Source organism: Physella acuta, unplaced genomic scaffold (genome assembly GCF_028476545.2).
Source record: "Physella acuta isolate Inbredline_101_S28 unplaced genomic scaffold, ASM2847654v3 ptg000890l, whole genome shotgun sequence".
NCBI classification, from domain to species: Eukaryota; Metazoa; Mollusca; class Gastropoda; family Physidae; genus Physella; species Physella acuta.
In genome coordinates, this window is record NW_026732407.1 from 117,669 (window position 1) to 137,004 (window position 19,336).

A 19,336-nucleotide genomic window follows, 5' to 3' on the forward strand; every position below is an offset into this window, starting at 1 on the left:
TGTGTTAGGCTGTTTTACAGAGGGGGTGCAATATGCTAGGGGTGTATTGTTATACTTCTTTGGTGGCCCGTTGTGTCCTGGTGCCTAGGGTTGGTAGGTTTTTACAAATCTATTTACGTCTGTTCCATGTTAAGCTTCATCTGCTCCATGTTATGGGCATCACGTGATATTCCCATCATGGTGTTAAGTCACAATAATAATTTACAAGTCGTAAAGTTCCACACTAATGACTTCCCCATTCATAAAGTCAGCATAGATGACTTGCCCATTCAGGGCAAATGACATCCCAGTCCAAAGGTCGACCCCCATCTTTCCCTTGCCCTCGTCAATTAGACCAGTCCTCCATGAAGATTGACGGGGTGACCGGTGTTCAATGACAGCCCCTTTTGTTGACATAACACATTCATAACGGAAGACTTCTGACAGAAGTGGCAGCAGGGGCCTTGACCTTTGACCCCGCGAGCAGGACCATAACGAGGCTCATTAAACTCACCAGTCGGCCTGGTTTAGATCAGAAAGGTGAAGGGTTCCCGTGGACAAAAAACAACCTGGAATGTTAACAGCCGAAACAGGTTTCAGTTTTTGGAAAGTGCTCTGTTTTAAACTTCGGTATGTGGGTGCGACTGGCAGTATTTGGCGCGGTTTTAGACAGTTAATTTCAGAGATTAGTGGGTGATTGTACATAATACACCAACGGTACAATTTATAGCGTGCAATCCACGGAACAAATTAGATAGATGTTTATGAAATCTACGTTACAAATTAGAAGGCACTTTTTACACTTTTTAGAGATTATATTACCAGTAAAATTTTACCTGTTGGGAGGTAAAGTTCATCTTGACCATAGCATATAAAGGGGTGATTTAGTCAGTGCTATGCACAACCGCCTTTACTTTCCTTAATGTGAGCCAAGTACCTATTAAAGCTAAGTGAACTCAAAAACGCCAAACAGATTAAAATCCAAGATCCGAATTCGAAATTTTTGGGTTAGCAGCAGAACGCTCTACCACCCAACTAAACTACAGGTAGCTTTTAGATATTTTAGCCTGTCATTCTGTTTACATCTAGCTCAATAGCCCGACATTTATTTCTAACACTGCTCGAGTTCCTCATAACATCGCGGTAAATATTAGTGCAAGCCCTTTCCCTCCCTTGAATTTCTCTCCCCGCCTCATCCAATAGTACAGCTTACTCTAGACACCCTCCTAGTATTTAAATCTCACGACCCTGAACTCTGCTCGCGCACTCAAGATAAATTAACGAACTCGCACTGGACGTGTTTGATCTCATGTCAAGTTTTCGCGGGTGTTAAATAAATATTTTACTCACCCAACTATTTCTAGCGCCGAGTCTAAGAAAAATTGTGAGCACAAATTTTCATTGTTTAGTTTCAACATGCACAAGCTGGTTTAGATTATGGCTTTGATAGCGTCATCAAGGCGTAGATAACGTCATCACAGCGAAGATTACGTCACGTTTATCGCTGATGTAAAACAACAAAGTGGCACGAACTAAACTCACGTCTACAAAAAATAATTTGTTTATGATGGTTTTTTGTGTTTGTGATTGCTATAGGTCAGAAATTTACGCCAGGTATGTGGCGGTTGCCGTCTGATAAATTAAGCTATCAGCAAGAGACCTCAAGAGTGAGGAGAGAAAATATAAGTTGTCAAATATTTGCTGGTGATTATCCAAATTTGCAAATTACGACGAATGCTGTAGTCTTTTTTTATACCGCACGTAAAAACGCACGCTGACGCCACACACTCACACCAGCGCACACATACACTCACACCCTCGGATGCATACAGTCTGTCAGACACACACTCATACACACACATACACTCATGTACACTAAATTTACGAGATAAAACAGCAATGAGCTAAAATCACGTGATACAACAACGAACTAAAATCACTATATACAACAGCAATAATCTAGAGTGTAGTAGTACCACATCCATTAACCAGATCTACTTCTCTTTGTTTTGCCAATGATGAAAAAAAAAACTAAAAATAGTGTCTTTTGTGACGTAATATTGTTTAAGCTAGCTTTGTGACTCTAGCGTCAACTGTCTTTCTGCTAGTGCTAGTGTGTGTGTGTGTGTATGTGTGTGGCGGGGGATGGCGCCCAAACTTGAACTGAAATGTACAACATTAAAAGCACCTTCCACCACATCCCTCGCCAACCTGAACAGCTCTACAGAAAAGTTCCAACGTTTTTCTTAACAGTTTTCCTGAACAATCAGCTTCCCTGTAATACTTCTGTATTCCTTAAAAGGATTCGGAAATTCAGAACTAGTGACAAGGGGATTTTAGTTTTTTTTTAGTGGGGGCACAGTAAAAAATTATTTGGGAACAGCTGCATTGGTAGGGGAACATTCATCTTTTTTTTTCATGACCGAGAACATGAGCTTAAACCCTCTCGCAACACTGGTACTGTTTAACCAATTGCTGTTCGGGGTTTAACCTAACCTATTGCTGTTCGGGGTTTAACCTAACATATTGCTGTTCGGGTTTTAACCTAGCCTATTGCTGTTCGGAGTTTAACCTAACCTATTGCTGTTCGGAGTTTAACCTAACATATTGCTGTTCGGGTTTAACCTAACCTATTGCTGTTCGGAGTTTAACCTAACCTATTGCTGTTCGGAGTTTAACCTAACCTATTGCTGTTGGGTGTTTAACCTAACATATTGCTGTTCGGGTTTTAACCTAACCTATTGCTGTTCGGGGTTTAACCTAGAGTCTTGTTCAGTTGATCCTGTGATAGTAATTTTAGGCACAGTATGGCTTGACCGAACAGCCTTGAAATCTCGGTGACCTAGTGTCTGGACACCAGAACATTTGCACTTCTAGACGTCTGCTGGTAGTTCCCACCCCGGGAGCAGATTGTTATGTCATTCAGCTGTTTGGTAAAGTCATCTTTGGTCGTCTGCTAACTCAGCCGTACGGTAACGTCGGTGACGTCATCAATCGTTCTGGCACTGTTAGTGTCTGTCTGTGTGTCTCCCTCTCTGTGTCTGTGTGTGTATCTCTGTGTGTGTGGGAGGGGGGTATAACGAATTGGTATGTAGGGCGCGAAATGAAAATGCAATAAATGACTTTAGTATGTTTGTTTTATTGTGTGTTTGTAGTTCTGTTTGAGATGGGGGGAGGAGGGGGTTGTGAGAAGCATGTGTCTAGGGTGGGGGTGCAGATATACTTATGGTGGTGTATTTGTTTTGTGTGTATGTCATGAAGACGTGAGAAAGTAAGCTTTCAGGTAGGAATGTTGGTTTGCTTATGTCATTTGTTTGCCTGACTGAAGGACATTGCCTAACTTGAGAGATAAGTAGTTCAACGACACTGTTAGGTGTCTGTATTTCATACAGGTGTGTTGGATATGTCTGCATCAATTTTTGTGTGTTAGATGCGTCTGTGTGTTTGTTTGTATCAATGTCTGTGTGTTAGAAGTGTCTGTATCAGTATCCATTTGTTAGATGTGACATTAAAACTTCAGTCAGACTGACCGTCGCTCACGCAGCCTAAACCACCATACCATGACCTCTAATTCCTTGGTTAAATCACATATGCTAAATACATACATACATATATATATATATATATATATATATATATATATATATATATATATATATATATATATATATATATATATATATATATATATATATATAAGGGGCGTAGCGAGGGGGGGGGGGGGCGGGGGGTGCGGACCGCACCGGGTGACACCATTTAGGGGGGTGACACCATGGCAAATAAAAACAAAATATATAGAGAAAAACTTGAGGGGGGGGGTGCAAATCGAAAACTTGAAAGTTTGTCCCCGGGAAGGATCGCTACGCCTCTGGGGGGGTGACACCATTAAGTGCCGCACCGGGTGACACCCGACCTCGCTACGCCACTGGTATATATATATATATATATATATATATATATATATATATATATATATATATATATATATATATATATATATATATATATATATATATATATATATATTCAAAGTCTGAAACAGTTGAGTCCATTTAAGAGAGGCTAAATCTCAACGTGAACTTTGACACGCCCCCGATGAACTTTGACACGCCCACTAATCATAAATCTACGTGAAACGTTCTCACAGTTATTTCATGCGCTGACCTCAACGACATTTGCAACTTTGAAGTGCAATTTTATCCGTTTAAAACACAGACACACACATACACACATACATACACACACACACACACATATATATATATATATATATATATATATATATATATATATATATATATATATATATATATATGTATATATATATATATAGCGATATATATATATATATATATATATATATATATATATATATATATATATATATATATATATATATATATATCGCTATCTAAAATCTACCCCCCCCCCCCATAAAACAGACAAGGGACTATGTTTACAACAAACGATGGCCACTGTTCTCAACACACGATGGCCCATATGAACTTCTTGAGTACAAACCTACTCAAAACTTGAACATAACCACCACGAGTAGTTGACCATCAGGGCACATCGTGTGTAAACAACTTCTAAAAGTTCATCACTCACAAAACTTTGTTTAAATGGCGGGCATGATTTACATTGTTTTTACTTGAACTTCCCTCCTTACCTACAACGTTGTGTTAGTAAACTTCCTCCTTCCACCTGTTCTAACCTCCCGCTAAGCTCCCTCTAACCTGCCGTAAGATCGCATTCACTCACCATCGGATCTCCACATCTCTCTGCCTGAGGGGAACTCTCTAAACATCCCTGTTTAAAACCTGCTCTTGGTTCATATCGATATCCTAGCTATACTCAATTTTAACTGCTATTTTTTACCAAAACATCACGTGACTTTATTAACAATTAGTTATCGACATTAATTTACTAGAATATATGACATTGCCAAGCTGAGAGTCTCAACAACAAACTGCAAGTTAGAGGCATTGTGTTATAGTTAAATCCCAATATTTTGATTTTATTTTGAGAAAAGTATTCCATAAGCTGCGCAGCTGCATTCCACATATAATTTGTAGATAAACAAAATATGTTGTGATCTTCACTAAAGAAAAGCCTTGCTGTCTTGGAGGTAACCATTTCTACAGCAGATGTTTAAAGTGGGGAGGGGGGGGGGGGGGGGGGGGGGCTCTCGAGTCCATATTCTTTATTTTTCACATGACAATATGTCATAGTTCATTTATCGGCGAATTCTAAAATAAAATCATTTAATGCGTGTATGTAAGTACCCGAATTAGGGGGTAGGCCCTATGTATGTAGGTGTGAGAGTATGCGATTGTTTGCGTATGTGTATGTGTGTGCGTGAGTACGTCAGTGCGTGTGCTAATGAGCACCAACTGTATCCCGTCAGCAACAGGTGTGCTGTTTGTAAATATGGCTGACGACTAGGGGGGGGGGGGCTAATGATGCACTCAAAAAACGACATCCTCAGAGATCTTTCCTCTGATTTCTTTTAGAATAATCAAGATTTGCGTCATCAGCATTTAGAGAACATCACAATAAAGATGTTATTTGGGACATTAGCATCTTTGAGAGATACATCACAATAAAGATATTGTGTGAGAATTCGTTTCATCAGATGTAAAAGGATATCCATAACCTTTTTATTTCAACTTGTGTTGATCTGCTTGGTGTCGGCGTGGTCGGGCCGGGAACATGATTGGTCTCTAAACTAAAAAGTCGCAAGTTCGAACCGCCTGACAGAACAGACTCGATAACTGGGGACAACAACCTATCTAGAAGAGAAAACTCCGAAATCAAAAGTGTGGGTCCCTTAAGTCATTTTTTAAATTAAAATACAGAGGAGTGAGAATGAAATATATACGTCTACGAGTGTATATATATATATATATATATATATATATATATATATATATATATATATATATATATATATATATATATATATACATTGTCAGACTCATATATATATATATATATATATATATATATATATATATATATATATATATATATATATATATATATATATATATATATATATATATATATATATATATATATATATATATATATATATATATATACATTGACAAACTCATAATTGATAAAAAATCTGTGTCATTTTCTGTGTGCATATTTTTTTTATTTGCGCAGTTTTCTGTGTGCGCAATTTTCTGTTTGCGCATTTTTTTTCTTTGCGCATTTTTCTGTTTTCCGTAGCGCATATTTTTGTGCGCTTTTCCGTTGCGCTTTTTTCCCGTTGCGCATCTTTCTGGGAAGCACATAAAATACATAGAGCTACATGTTCGATAGCTAACCACTACACGCAGCTACAGTAACCGGTGTTCTATGAAACTACAAATAAAACTACGATAAACAGATCAATACTATTGTTGAATGTTTAGATCTAAGATTAAACTAGAAACAAAAGGCAGTTGGGGGTTTCTTTGTCTTCCTTCAATTTGGATTAATAAAAATAAAAAAGAAATTCAGCATCAAAAGGATTTGCAAACGTTTCAGCGTCTTACAGAGTTCTGATGTAACAAAATAAACGTATATTATATACCCGTAATGTGTTTCTGTATACCTTGATCTCTTTAATGTACACGGAAGATTCCAAAACTGTGCATAAAAGCGATGGGATAATAGTTTTCACAACATGCTACACTTCGGGAAGAAAAAGTTTGAGAAGAAAAAGTTTGAGACAGGAAACACAATCACTCACAGGAAAGAACAATCACTATCACAATTTCTGTGTTACACACACACACACACACACACACACACACACACACACACACACACACACACACCACGCGCGCGCACACGCACACACACACACACACACACACACACACACACACACACGAACTGCCAACTATTGGAACTTTCATGTTTCTGGTGCGTCCATGAAATGGTCAAAGCTTGAAACGTAAAAGTTTTAAATTTTGTTTTTCGTTCATGAAATACCTAAAGTTTGATTTTAAACTCTCTTACATCCTGGGTATGGCCAGAGATTGGTTAAGAACTACACAGACTCGTCTGATATGCCTGTATGATGGCCAAATACCTTAAACTACCCTCAATGTTCTGATAGGCTAGTATGATGGCCAAATACCTTAAACTACCCTCAATGTTCTGATACGCAAGTATGATGGCCAAATACCTTAAACTACCCTCAATGTTCTGATACGCTAGTATGATGGCCAAATACCTTAAACTACCCTCAATGTTCTGATACGCAAGTATGATGGCCAAATACCTTAAACTACCCTCAATGTTCTGATACGCTAGTATGATTTCCAAATACCTTAAACTACCCTCAATGTTCTGATACGCTAGTATGATGGCCAAATACCTTAAACTACCCTCAATGTTCTAATACGCTAGTATGATGGCCAAATACCTTAAACTACCCTCAATGTTCTGATACGCTAGTATGATGGCCAAATACCTTAAACTACCCTCAATGTTCTGATACGCTAGTATGATGGCCAACTATCTAAATATACCCTCACTGTTCTGAGACGTCCCTGATCCCGTACCCCCACACCAACATGAACGTCTGCTGTCTACCAAACTGCTCCCGTACCCCCACACCAACATGAACGTCTACTGTCTACCACCCTGCTCCCGTACCCCCACACCAACATGAACGTCTGCTGTCTACCAAACTGCTCCCGTACCCCCACACCAACATGAACGTCTACTGTCTACCACCCTTCTCCCGTACCCCCACACCAACATGAACGTCTGCTGTCTACCACCCTTCTCCCGTACCCCCACACCAACATGAACGTCTGCTGTCTACCACCCTGCTCCCGTACCCCCACACCAACATGAACGTCTACTGTCTACCACCCTTCTCCCGTACCCCCACACCAACATGAACGTCTGCTGTCTACCACCCTTCTCCCGTACCCCCACACCAACATGAACGTCTGCTGTCTACCACCCTGCTCCCATACCCCCACACCAACATGAACGTCTGCTGTCTACCACCCTGATCCCATACCCCCACACCAACATGAACGTCTGCTGTCTACCACCCTGCTCCCGTACCCCCACACCAACATGAACGTCTGCTGTCTACCACCCTGCTCCCATACCCCCACACCAACATGAACGTCTGCTGTCTACCACCCTGCTCCCGTACCCCCACACCAACATGAACGTCTGCTGTCTACCACCCTGCTCCCATACCCCCACACCAACATGAACGTCTGCTGTCTACCACCCTGCTCCCATACCCCCACACCAACATGAACGTCTGCTGTCTACCACCCTGCTCCCGTACCCCCACACCAACATGAACGTCTGCTGTCTACCACCCTGCTCCCATACCCCCACACCAACATGAACGTCTGCTGTCTACCACCCTGCTCCCATACCCCCACACCAACATGAACGTCTGCTGTCTACCACCCTTCTCCCGTACCCCCACACCAACATGAACGTCTGCTGTCTACCACCCTGCTCCCGTACCCCCACACCAACATGAACGTCTGCTGTCTACCACCCTGTCACACACTTCTTGTATGCTGTTTTCTCTTTTACGACCTGGCATTGAGCACAAAAGGTCAAAGTTCAGCCTCCTGTGACGTATCATGACGACACCACCGGAAAGGAGGTCAGCAATCTGTGGCACCAGGAGCATCAGGCCTCACCTTGATTTATGACTTTTGAACCTGTCCCCCCCCCCCACCCCCACCACCCCTTCCACACACAAACACTGACGTCAAATGGCTTGGCTATAAAAAAAACATTCTGGAGCTTTAGTTAATTGATTGGCAAAAAACGTTCTGATCCCTGTCATAATGCGGGGAAGTACTTGAACTCTCGCTCATCCACAACGTATTGCAGCTAACACAAAGTAATCCATTATCCTAGGGGTGGATTGTATCCACTTACAAATTGCCGAATTATATTCCCTGTGAGTTTTGCATTCCCTTACACATTGCCGAATTGTATTTATATTGAGTGTGTATTTACTATTGACCAAATGCTACAACATTGCTCTCGTTATTCAGTATCCATTGTTTTAGATCATTTTTTTAATTATTAGAAAGTGGGGTCCGTCATTTCTAGACGGGCTGATTTGATTTGTTGTTGCTTTTTTTTTGTGTTAAACAGTGCCATACTTTCATAGGTTAATACCAAATCTTTGTTTTTGTGTTTAATTTACCAACTGTTCAAAAGTTGGAAGTGAATGTTTGAATTGTTGCTTAGAATTGACCTATTCAGGCCTGCAGAAAGACCTCGCTAGCGACCGTTAGGTCAGTGTATCTCACTTAAAATGATCATTGAAGCCAATAAATGATAGGTTAACGGTTAATTTTTTTACCATCGCTCCTGACTAAAACTCCCCATTCGTTAAATATTTGCGCTGCTGCGTAGAAATTTTCACAGTGTTTTAAAAATGTTTCCTTGGATGCCAAACTGTACTCTCCAATGGAATGCACTTCTAAATAAATATGTCATCCTACCAGACCGACGAAGTACTAGTGTCTATACCGATGAGTGAATAACGTAAGGACGGAAAACATTCTAGTTAGAATGGTGGGAAAATACAAAAGCCTTTAGCGCACTTGCTCCGTCATATTTTATATCAACTTTGCTGCAAAACCGTTCGTATATCTCTGCGCTATATGAAGACACACATTTCGGGTTTATTTTTTGTCTCGCAAATGTGTGAAACGTCCCCAGATCTCATTTAAAACGCGCACAACATTTGATTTATGGCGTGAACACATGACCCGTGGAAACATGTTGATTGACGACTTCTTCGACCATTTTTTCCCGAGTTAACTCTCAATGTTGCGCAGTGTAATTAATAGGAGGAAAAAAATCTAGGGATAATTTTTTGTATGTTCACCGTGACGCGCCTCAGCATGATTTAATTCCTAGTTTTACATTCTCCACCGAGAAAAGTTACATAACTCCATCCATACACCTGTTTAAAAAACATTCTCATTATAGTTTTTGCCTAATTATTATTATCTTCGTTTCTTTATCTAAAAAGCGATAATATGTTGAAATGTTTAAAAGGTCGGTTATTTTTAACGCGACTTTGCTGAGTCTATCTCTAGACAAACTTTTGAAGAAAACAATTGGATCATGGTCTGTGTTTAATGTTGAGGAAAGTTTTTTTTTTAATTAACATTCTTGTGTAGACTTGGATGGAAGTTAATAAATGTAGCAGACGTGAATGGTTTCAGCTGGCACCAGAAGCCATTGTTAGAGTACACGCGTCTGTGCAGACTAGAGGCAGACTAGCGGCAGACTAAAGATAGACTAGCGGCAGACTAAAGATAGACTAGCGGCACACTAAAGATAGACTAGCGGCAGACTAAAGATAGACTAGGCAGACACCGAACATAACTGCAAACCTCAGGCTGGTGAGATAGGGAACAGAAATTGAATTTATTTTGAATTTATGCGATGTTGTTGTAAGGTTTGCGGTGACCTTGAGATAAAAACAATGTTGACCTTCGATTCACGTCTGTATTTGAGAACTTTACTACAATGCCTGATTCCATCATAGGTAGGGCATATGCCATTCATCTGCCCCTATCATTACGTAATAGCTATGTTTATAAGCATTTATCAGGACTGTGATCAGCGTAAAATAATCAAGTTAAGGAAAATTATGATACATAACAAATATAGTTGCTTTCGTCATAATGGTTTATGAGATATTGGTTTATGTGGTTTCTGTTTTACTGGGGGGGGGGGGGGGGTGTGCTACCCCTTTACTTGAGCGACAACTCTGTAAGTACCAGATAAGTGACGCCATTTTTAACTCGGCATTATCCAGTGGGGTCGAGGTTATCTCTGTTTTCGTGATAGTTTAAATGAGAAATTTTAGCCAGACTTTTCACTGTAATTCAATTTACTGAGGATGTCGCTGTGTTGTTTGAAAAAATACAGACGTTTCAAACTACCAAGTTACTTCAAGCTAACACTAACAGAAGTTTCTTCACTTAACTTTGACATTGTCAACAATAATTTAATCATTGTTCAGTAGAGAAATATTTAGTTGTTCCACAGAACACACACACACACACACACACACATACACACACACCAGCATTAAGTAAAAAAAAACCTAAAAAAACGCAGTGGATTCTAGGGGGCGCTAATGTGCAATTGGTTGCTCCGATATGCAATATTTGCACCTATGTGTAAATGATAATTCGATGCACGGTGATTGTTCGATGTGCAAAAGATGCACATGTGTGTGATAAGTAGTCGAATGCATTGGCTTGTTTTTAATTCTGTTCGAAACGTACCTTAATTTTGTTTCGATTATTTGTTAATTATTTGTTGTTGCGTGTGTACATATTTTAAACCATACAACATTCTATTCCATATTTCGTGTCAAAGCAAAAACACCAAGCAAATAAAAGCTGAACAAATACCGTTTTAAAACGAGGATATTTTTATGTAGAAATACCCAGCCCAGCAGAAATGAACCTGACACTGACATATAATGTCACGTGGCACGTAATGTCATCTTGTGATGTCGTACAGCCCGTGTCTGACATTTGATGATAATCACATCTATTGTTATCTACCGGAAGTCTCCCGATCCGGGGGGGGGGGGGGGAGGGGGTATGTAGTCTTTATGACAGCCAGAAATATCCCGTCAAAAAGACAGTATCATTTAGTTGTCAGTAATCTCAAAACAAATGGCTGCTGTGTCCGTGTTTGTGTGTAGCCTTGGTTTGGTCTTATCTAGGTATGGGTAGCCTTGGTTTGGTCTTATCTAGGTATGGGTAGCCTTGATTTGGTCTTATCTTGGTATGGGTAGCCTTGATTTGGTCTTATCTTGGTATGGGTAGCTTTGGTCTTATCTAGGTATGGGTAGATTTGCTTTGGTCGTATCTAGGCATGGGTAGCTTTGCTTTGGTCTTATCTAGGTATGGGTAGATTTGCTTTGGTCGTATCTAGGCATGGGTAGCCTTGGTTTGGTCTTATCTAGGTATGGGTAGATTTGCTTTGGTCGTATCTAGGCATGGGTAGCTTTGCTTTGGTCTTATCTAGGTATGGGTAGCCTTGCTTTGGTCTTATCTAGGCATGGGTAGCCTTGGTTTGGTCTTATCTAGGCATGGGTAGCCTTGATTTGGTCTTATCTAGGCATGGGTAGCCTTGCTTTGGTCTTATCTAGGTATGGGTAGCCTTGCTTTGGTCTTATCTAGGCATGGGTAGCCTTGCTTTGGTCTTATCTAGGTATGGGTAGCCTTGCTTTGGTCTTATCTAGGCATGGGTAGCCTTGCTTTGGCCGTGTGTTATCTAGGAAGGTGTAGCCTTGGTTTGGTCTAGATATAGGTAGCCTTTGTTTTTTTATACGAGACTGCCTTGATCTTGGGTAGCTTCTATCCTGCCGTTTATGTGGCATGGTTTAGAAGTTGGACATGACGTGACTCAGTTATTAACTTTTACTTTACTACAATTTAAATCCATGAGCTACTAGCGTATCGGGCAAATCTATTTTTATGGCTGCCCTTAGAGTTCCTATTGAAGTGCAATCTTTTTTTTCATATTTACCTTACTTTAAGTACCGGTATAATTTAGAACAATAATTCAATCCAAAGGAGTGAAGTGGGCATGTTTTATGGGGGTATTAAACTAAGGAAATAGAGTGAAGTGGGCTTAAGTTGAGGGGGGGGGGTATAAACTTTGCATCCTAAAACTGTCTAAAAAAGATTTTCACTTTTGTTAAAGAGGCTAGGGAAGTTAATTGTGTCTCAAAAGATCTTCTCCCACAGTGTCAGGGTTCTATCCCCACATCACAGGATCAGGTAGATACTTGAACCCCGAGGGTCGGTGTATCCCCCGCACCCTAGGTTCAGGTTTTATCCCCGCACCCCAGGGTCGGTGTATCCCTACACCCTAGGACCAGGTCTATCCCCCCCCCCCCCCCACACCTCGTGCTTAAAGTCAGGTGAGTGTACCGAGTACATCTCCCGTGTGCACCACTAACTACCACTAACTACCAGGTTATGCTCAAGTTTTTCAACTGACGTGCAGCAGGTGGTTCTTACTTTGGTTACTACCTGCTAGGTCAAGGGTCATCTACATGACCTCTTGCGCAGATGTTTCATGAAGCTATTTCCGTCTTTACTTTCGAATAAATTTGTTTATACTTCACGTTCGATTTTTATTTAATGACGTCAGTTGGTCCAGTCTTGACAGACCTAATCCTCTTGCGAACATCTTGACCAAGATTTGACCCATTGTCTTTTAGTATTCCCTGACATCTATACCCTTAACCCTGACCTGTTTAAACTGACAAGCATTTTGTTTTCTAAAAACAGGTGTTTTCTTGCTTTACAACTTTCTTTACAAACACGTTTGTTTTTTTTGTTTGTTTTTTTTTTGTTTGTTTTTTAAGATTAACAAAAAAAGCTTGAAATATTTTTAAAAATTTGCTAATGTTAACTGTAATTACAGTAATTTTTCTTTTTCCTCTTCTTGCTTAATGACTTAATGATGTCATAAAATTTAATGACTACAACTTCCTGGTATAATTATATAAACTATATTTAATGAACTTTCTGTAATTAAAACGCAATCAGTGTATGTTAACCTTTCATACAACAGTGTACAGTTTTTGAGGGTAGTACGGTACCGCGTGAACCAGGTACGTCAGTGGTTAATTAGGGGGATCACTGCACGCGCCGGCCAGTGTAAGCTAGTCATGCATGACGAAAGGTAATCCTGACATCCATCCCACGTCCGACAAGCTTGTTGTACGGCTCAAGACATCTGTTGTACAACATGTTTTCCTACAAGTACGCTCGTGTTACAGTTGGGAGGGGTGGTAAATTTAAAAAGTTGAAACGTAGATCAAGTTTTTATTTCGTTGTGTTGTAGGAAATTTAAAAAGTTGAATCGCAGTTCTCAATCTTTGTTTTTATTTGATTGCGGTGTAAGAAAATCTCCAAAATGTTAGGATTGTTAGGTTATTTTAAGGCTGCAAGTTGTTTTTTTTTAAAATTAACAATTAATGATTTAATTACGTTACAGACATTTATGATATTAATTACATATATTTTTGTAATAGAGGCCAAAATTGTCTCCTTTAAATTATTTAAAATATAGTTGGTTTATAAAGATTTCTATATATGTATTGTAATTGAATATTACCAAAAAAGACGAAGTTATAGTTATAACTTATCATAGCATGATATATTTGTTTAACTCCTCCAATATTGTAATATTCATTATGTTTTTAATTTACCTTTTGGAAAAAAAAACCTCTCCTCTTTCGTTCTCTCCCACTTCCTTCTGAATTTCACCTTGACCTTGTCCCACCCCCAGTTCACTTATAAATTGATTTTTGCCTTTCCATCCAGTTCACACAAATTACTGTTTGACCTTTCAAATTAACCTTTGACCTCTGCTCTCATCCCCAGCCAAGACCAGCACCTTCTGTGGGTTCGAGGACCCTAAGCTGTGCGGCTTCACCAACATCAACGACACCACTGACTACTTCGACTGGGAGAGGATCCAGGGCACGACACCGTCCGGCAAAACTGGACCGTCCAAGGACCACACGTGTGATGGCCCGACAGGTAGGTGACGCTAGGGTGGGGGGGGGGGACGACACCGTCCGGCAAAACTGGGCCGTCCAAGGACCACACGTGTGATGGTCCTACAGGTAGGTGACGCTAGGGTGGGGGGGGGGACGACACCGTCAGGCAAAACTGGACCGTCCAAGGACCACACGTGTGATGGCCCTACAGGTAGGTGGCGCTAGGGGCTAGGGGGGGGGGGACACACCGTCCGGCAAAACTGGGCCGTCCAAGGACCACACGTGTGATGGCCCTACAGGTAGGTGACGCTAGGAGGGAGGGGGGCAGTAGCGTAGCGAAGGGGGGGCGGACATATGTCCCCGGGCGCCGACCTTAGGGGGGCGCCAAAATGGGTTGGAAAAATTGAAAGGGTGAGGGGGTGCAAATCGAAAGTTTGAGGGGGGGTGCAAATCGAAAGTTTGAGGGAGGGGGTGCAAATCAAAATCTTGAGGGGGGTGCAAATCGAAAGTTTGAGGGGGGTGCAAATCGAAATCTTGAGGGGGGGGGGGGGCGGTGCAAATCGAAAAGTTTGACCCCGGGCGCCGGGAAGGGTCGCTACGCCTCTGGGGGGGGGGGGGGGACAACAACACCGTCCAAGGACCACAACAGTGAAGGGGGGGGGGCGACACCATGAAGGCATGGTGTGTTTATAGTCGTGTTTTGTTTATACGGGAAGGAGGCGATAGGGGGGATGATAATACTAGTTAATGCGCGTGTCTTGTAAAACAATGTAGTGGCTAGGGTAGGGGGGGGGGGCACCTGATGAATCGATGGTGTGTTTATAGCAATGTTTTGTTTACACAGGAAGGGGGCGCTATGGAGGGGGGATGAGACTAGTTAATGCGTGTGTCTTGTAAAACAATGTAGTGGCTTTAGTCTTGACAGAATCCAAATGTGCCAGAGTTTGGTAAACGAGGAGCTTAACCTCATATCTATCCAAACGTAACGGGCATCCAGTGCAAGGGTTACCAGGTTATTAACTCACAAGTTACGGAGCTTGGGCATGACGGGTGTGTTTTGTGTTTGTTGTTTTTAAAAAGTGGGGCGGCTTCCTTTTTTTGTTGTGTTTGGGGTAAAACAAATGTTTGCTGTTCTTGGGCTGCATACAAAAAATAGAAATATGAGCTGATCATTAATTTACACTCAAAGCACTGCAGCCTTCACCTTTTACAATAAAGATTTAACCCTGATCCGAGATATTTTTCATTATGTTCGGTACAATGGCGTTATGACCTTGCACTTAGACAACCTTCACCTTGGTAAAACACTCCTTTGACCGCCACGCTCGGAGAGACAATAAAACAAATTATTCTAACGGCATAAAATTGGCTAGACCATCCAGACAACGGGGAAAACTCGGAAGAAACGAAAATTAGTTAAGTTCCGGTGTTTATTGGTGGTGTGTCTGTTTAAGTCATTAGTCGAGTTACCCCATAGATCGGTAAATGAGGAGCTGATTATGTTTTGACGAGGGGATTATTGAGGAGCGAGGTCTCAATAAGGGGAGTAACTCTAAGATCAACCACAGCAGACGATCATCTGTCGTCTTTAGGATAGAACATATTTACGTCTACAGATACAGCACCAACACATGTCAAGTGGAAACTTAAAGATGATAAGATCGGATATTTTAATTTATTCAAACTGTGTAGACTCCAAGGGCTACTACCTCCCCTACCACCCCGCCCCTACTGACAACCCGCCTCAACTATCAGCCTCCATCTACTGACAACCTACTTTTCTACCATCCTGCCTCTACTGCCAACCTGCATCAACTGCCAACAAACCTACACCGCAGTCTATCCCCAACCAGCTTTCCTCTATTTGCACTTCTCTATTGTAAAAAAAAAACTAATTAAAAGCAAACCAATTATTGTGTTTTATGTTATCCTTGCATCATCCAATCTCCACCTTCCTCTTTCATCACGTGGTTTAACGTAAGCTGTGCCGTTTGTTAATTGGCTGCCATAAATCTTATTGTACAAAGCCTTAACCAATCACCACACAACGTAACAACAAAGAAACCACAAAGAGAGTTTCACACCACAACAATCATTACGATGATATTTTTTCCCCGAGCGTTAGATTAATAATTCCTTGCTGTGCTTACTATCTGGGTATCTTCTCACGAGGTTAGATAACTCAAAACATAACTAGAACCCATTAAAACACGCTTGAAAGACAGAACGTCAATGTTATGAAAAAAATAATTACGTTTTTTTGAGACGTTTTATGTTTTTGCCAACATCATTTAAAATACGGTTTCCTTAACATTTTATTGTTAGTGTGTGTATGTATTTTAAAAAAATATTCTTTATTCTTTCCGCTAGTTTTTATCTGGTCGAGTTATCCCCCGTAGTAAATGGAGTACCTCCCTTATATCATCAACAAATAAAGGGCTAGGATCGCAGAAGGTTGTTAAAGATTTTGAACATTCATGAGTTTTGAAAAAAAAAAGAGTCTTGTGGTATTTCAATATTTATACGCGCTGAATAGAAAACTATTCTTCAAATAGGTGAGAGATGACGAATCCCTTCTAAAGAAACTTGGCGGGTAATGATAACCCCACCTAAATGTCTCATGTCGTATATATGGCATTGGTTTCATTTACAAATTGTTGAAAAAGGGGAATAAAATACATCACGTGAAATACACACACACACACACACACACATATATATATATATATATATATATATATATATATATATATATATATATATATATATATATATATATATATATATATATATATATATATATATATATATATAATCATCCAACAGCCAACTCATATCCATCATCAGTCCCTTTAGACCTAAATGTAACTCAAACAAAATGTACACAGAACAGTCGTTAGTATTTAACAGTAATATATAAACAAAATAACTTGTTGCGATCCTGCCATTCCAATAGTCAAGTCAACTCGTAACAGCCATAAAAGACGGACAAAAATCCTACCCTTGCTTAGCGAAACCGTGTAGGGGATTTAGCTTTTATTTGTACATCCAGTCTGTCAGCGTCTAGCTAAACTGTTATGTTATAGACTACGTGTATACTGATTTCTATGTTACATGATATACCGGATACCTCCCTTCTCAGTTATACATGAGAAAATTCCGTTGATAATTTTTTTATTGTAAAGTTGAAACTAATCTGTTTGATCAGAAGTAGCCAGACCAGCAGCCCCTGTATGTACACAGACGACAGAGTAAACTCAGACCTGCCCAGGGATCTTTCCTTAGGCGCAGCCCCAAGTCCCATCTCAAAGATTTTGTTTCGTTTCGCATACATTTTCAAGATGCCTTTTTAAATGAATTTTATACAGGCTAAACTGGAATGTAAATATTTGTTTAAAATGGAGCGGTGTTTACTTTTTGTAAAGACCTGAAGGCGTCGTCCCAGTTTTAATAAACACAAGGATGACTAAATCAGCTTCTAAAACTAGTTGTTGATCTCAAAAATTCTATCACAAAAGCTGTTTGTTTAAACTGATAATTGTTTCATAAACTGAATTAGCTGGTACAAAGTGTTTTAAAAACATGGTAAGTGCTGTATGTCGCTTTGATTAAAGGGAGAGAATGCTGATTACTCCTTTACCTGCGAAAGAGTTACGGTTCTTTATGCCAAAAGATGTCAAATTAGGCTTCAAATATGCACTCCGTTGCTTAGCAATAGTTTCATAATTTGGATTTTAATTTTTTTTAAATAGGAAAAATTGAAAAAGTGCACCGGAAATCATATATCCATCGTTCTTTCATTATTAACAGATAATGTCTGAAAAACAGAAAATGTTTACTCCAATCAATCGGCGGTAGTTAGGATAAGTTAGAGGTCTTCAATTAATTATCTGTTTCAAATTAAACGTAATTAACATGCACAATGAAGTGTTTATTGGTTACATAATTAATTTTTTTTACAAAAAATAAAGTCGATTCACTATGATAGATGACAGCATGTAAAAGGCGACATAACAAATAACAACAAGGGACACAACTTCTAAAGTTTTATTTTATCTTTTCAGGTCACTTTATGTACATCGAGGCTTCAGCCAAAGGAAAGGGAAATAACGCAATTTTGTACTCTCCACTGTACCGTGGGATGGTGGAACAATGTGTGGAGTTCTTCTACCACATGTATGGCAAGCACATAGGGACGCTGAATGTGTATGCACAGGTACATAGACACCTCAATAATGACACAACATATCCATTTTTTAATAAAAAAAAAATTTGTAAAATAAAACGTGTTTGAATATTGAATAAATTATATTGGTGGGTCATTATAAGAAATCTTTTCCAACCTGCTGGTCAAATTGGCTGATGTCTCATTGTCTGTTTCTTTGATCTTGACACTTAAATTTGGGGGAGGGGGGTTGTATCAATCTAGCTGCAAAAATGTAACAAAACCATTTGTTCTGTCCTAGGCGAGGGGTGATGTCCTTAGGTCAGTGTGGAGGGCCTACGGTAACCAAGGGGACGTGTGGACTAATGCTAAGCTAGCCATACCACAAGAATTAGCTATGGCTGGCTATCAGGTAAAGTAACCAATGCTAAGCTAGCCATACCACAAGAATTAGCTATGGCTGGCTATCAGGTAAAGTAACCAATGTTAAGCTAGCTATACCACAAGAATTAGTTATGGCTGGCTATCAGGTAAAGTAACCAATGCTAAGCTAGCCATACCACAAGAATTAGTTATGGCTGGCTATCAGGTAAAGTAACCAATGCTAAGCTAGCCATACCACAAGAATTAGC

The 19,336-nt window shown here is 40.0% G+C and overlaps 1 protein-coding gene across 3 annotated transcripts in view; it reads left to right on the top strand.

Moving 5' to 3' along the window:
* The window catches only part of LOC131952722 (uncharacterized), a 47,094-nt gene that overhangs the window by 25,109 nt on the left and 2,649 nt on the right, over window positions 1-19,336 (top strand). For all 3 annotated transcript variants that reach the window (XM_059315522.1, XM_059315524.1, XM_059315523.1), the window contains exons 7-9: window positions 14,421-14,579; window positions 18,604-18,755; window positions 19,006-19,116. In XM_059315522.1, coding sequence (XP_059171505.1) covers window positions 14,421-14,579; window positions 18,604-18,755; window positions 19,006-19,116 — 422 coding nt within the window. The remainder of the gene's footprint in view (window positions 1-14,420; window positions 14,580-18,603; window positions 18,756-19,005; window positions 19,117-19,336) is intronic.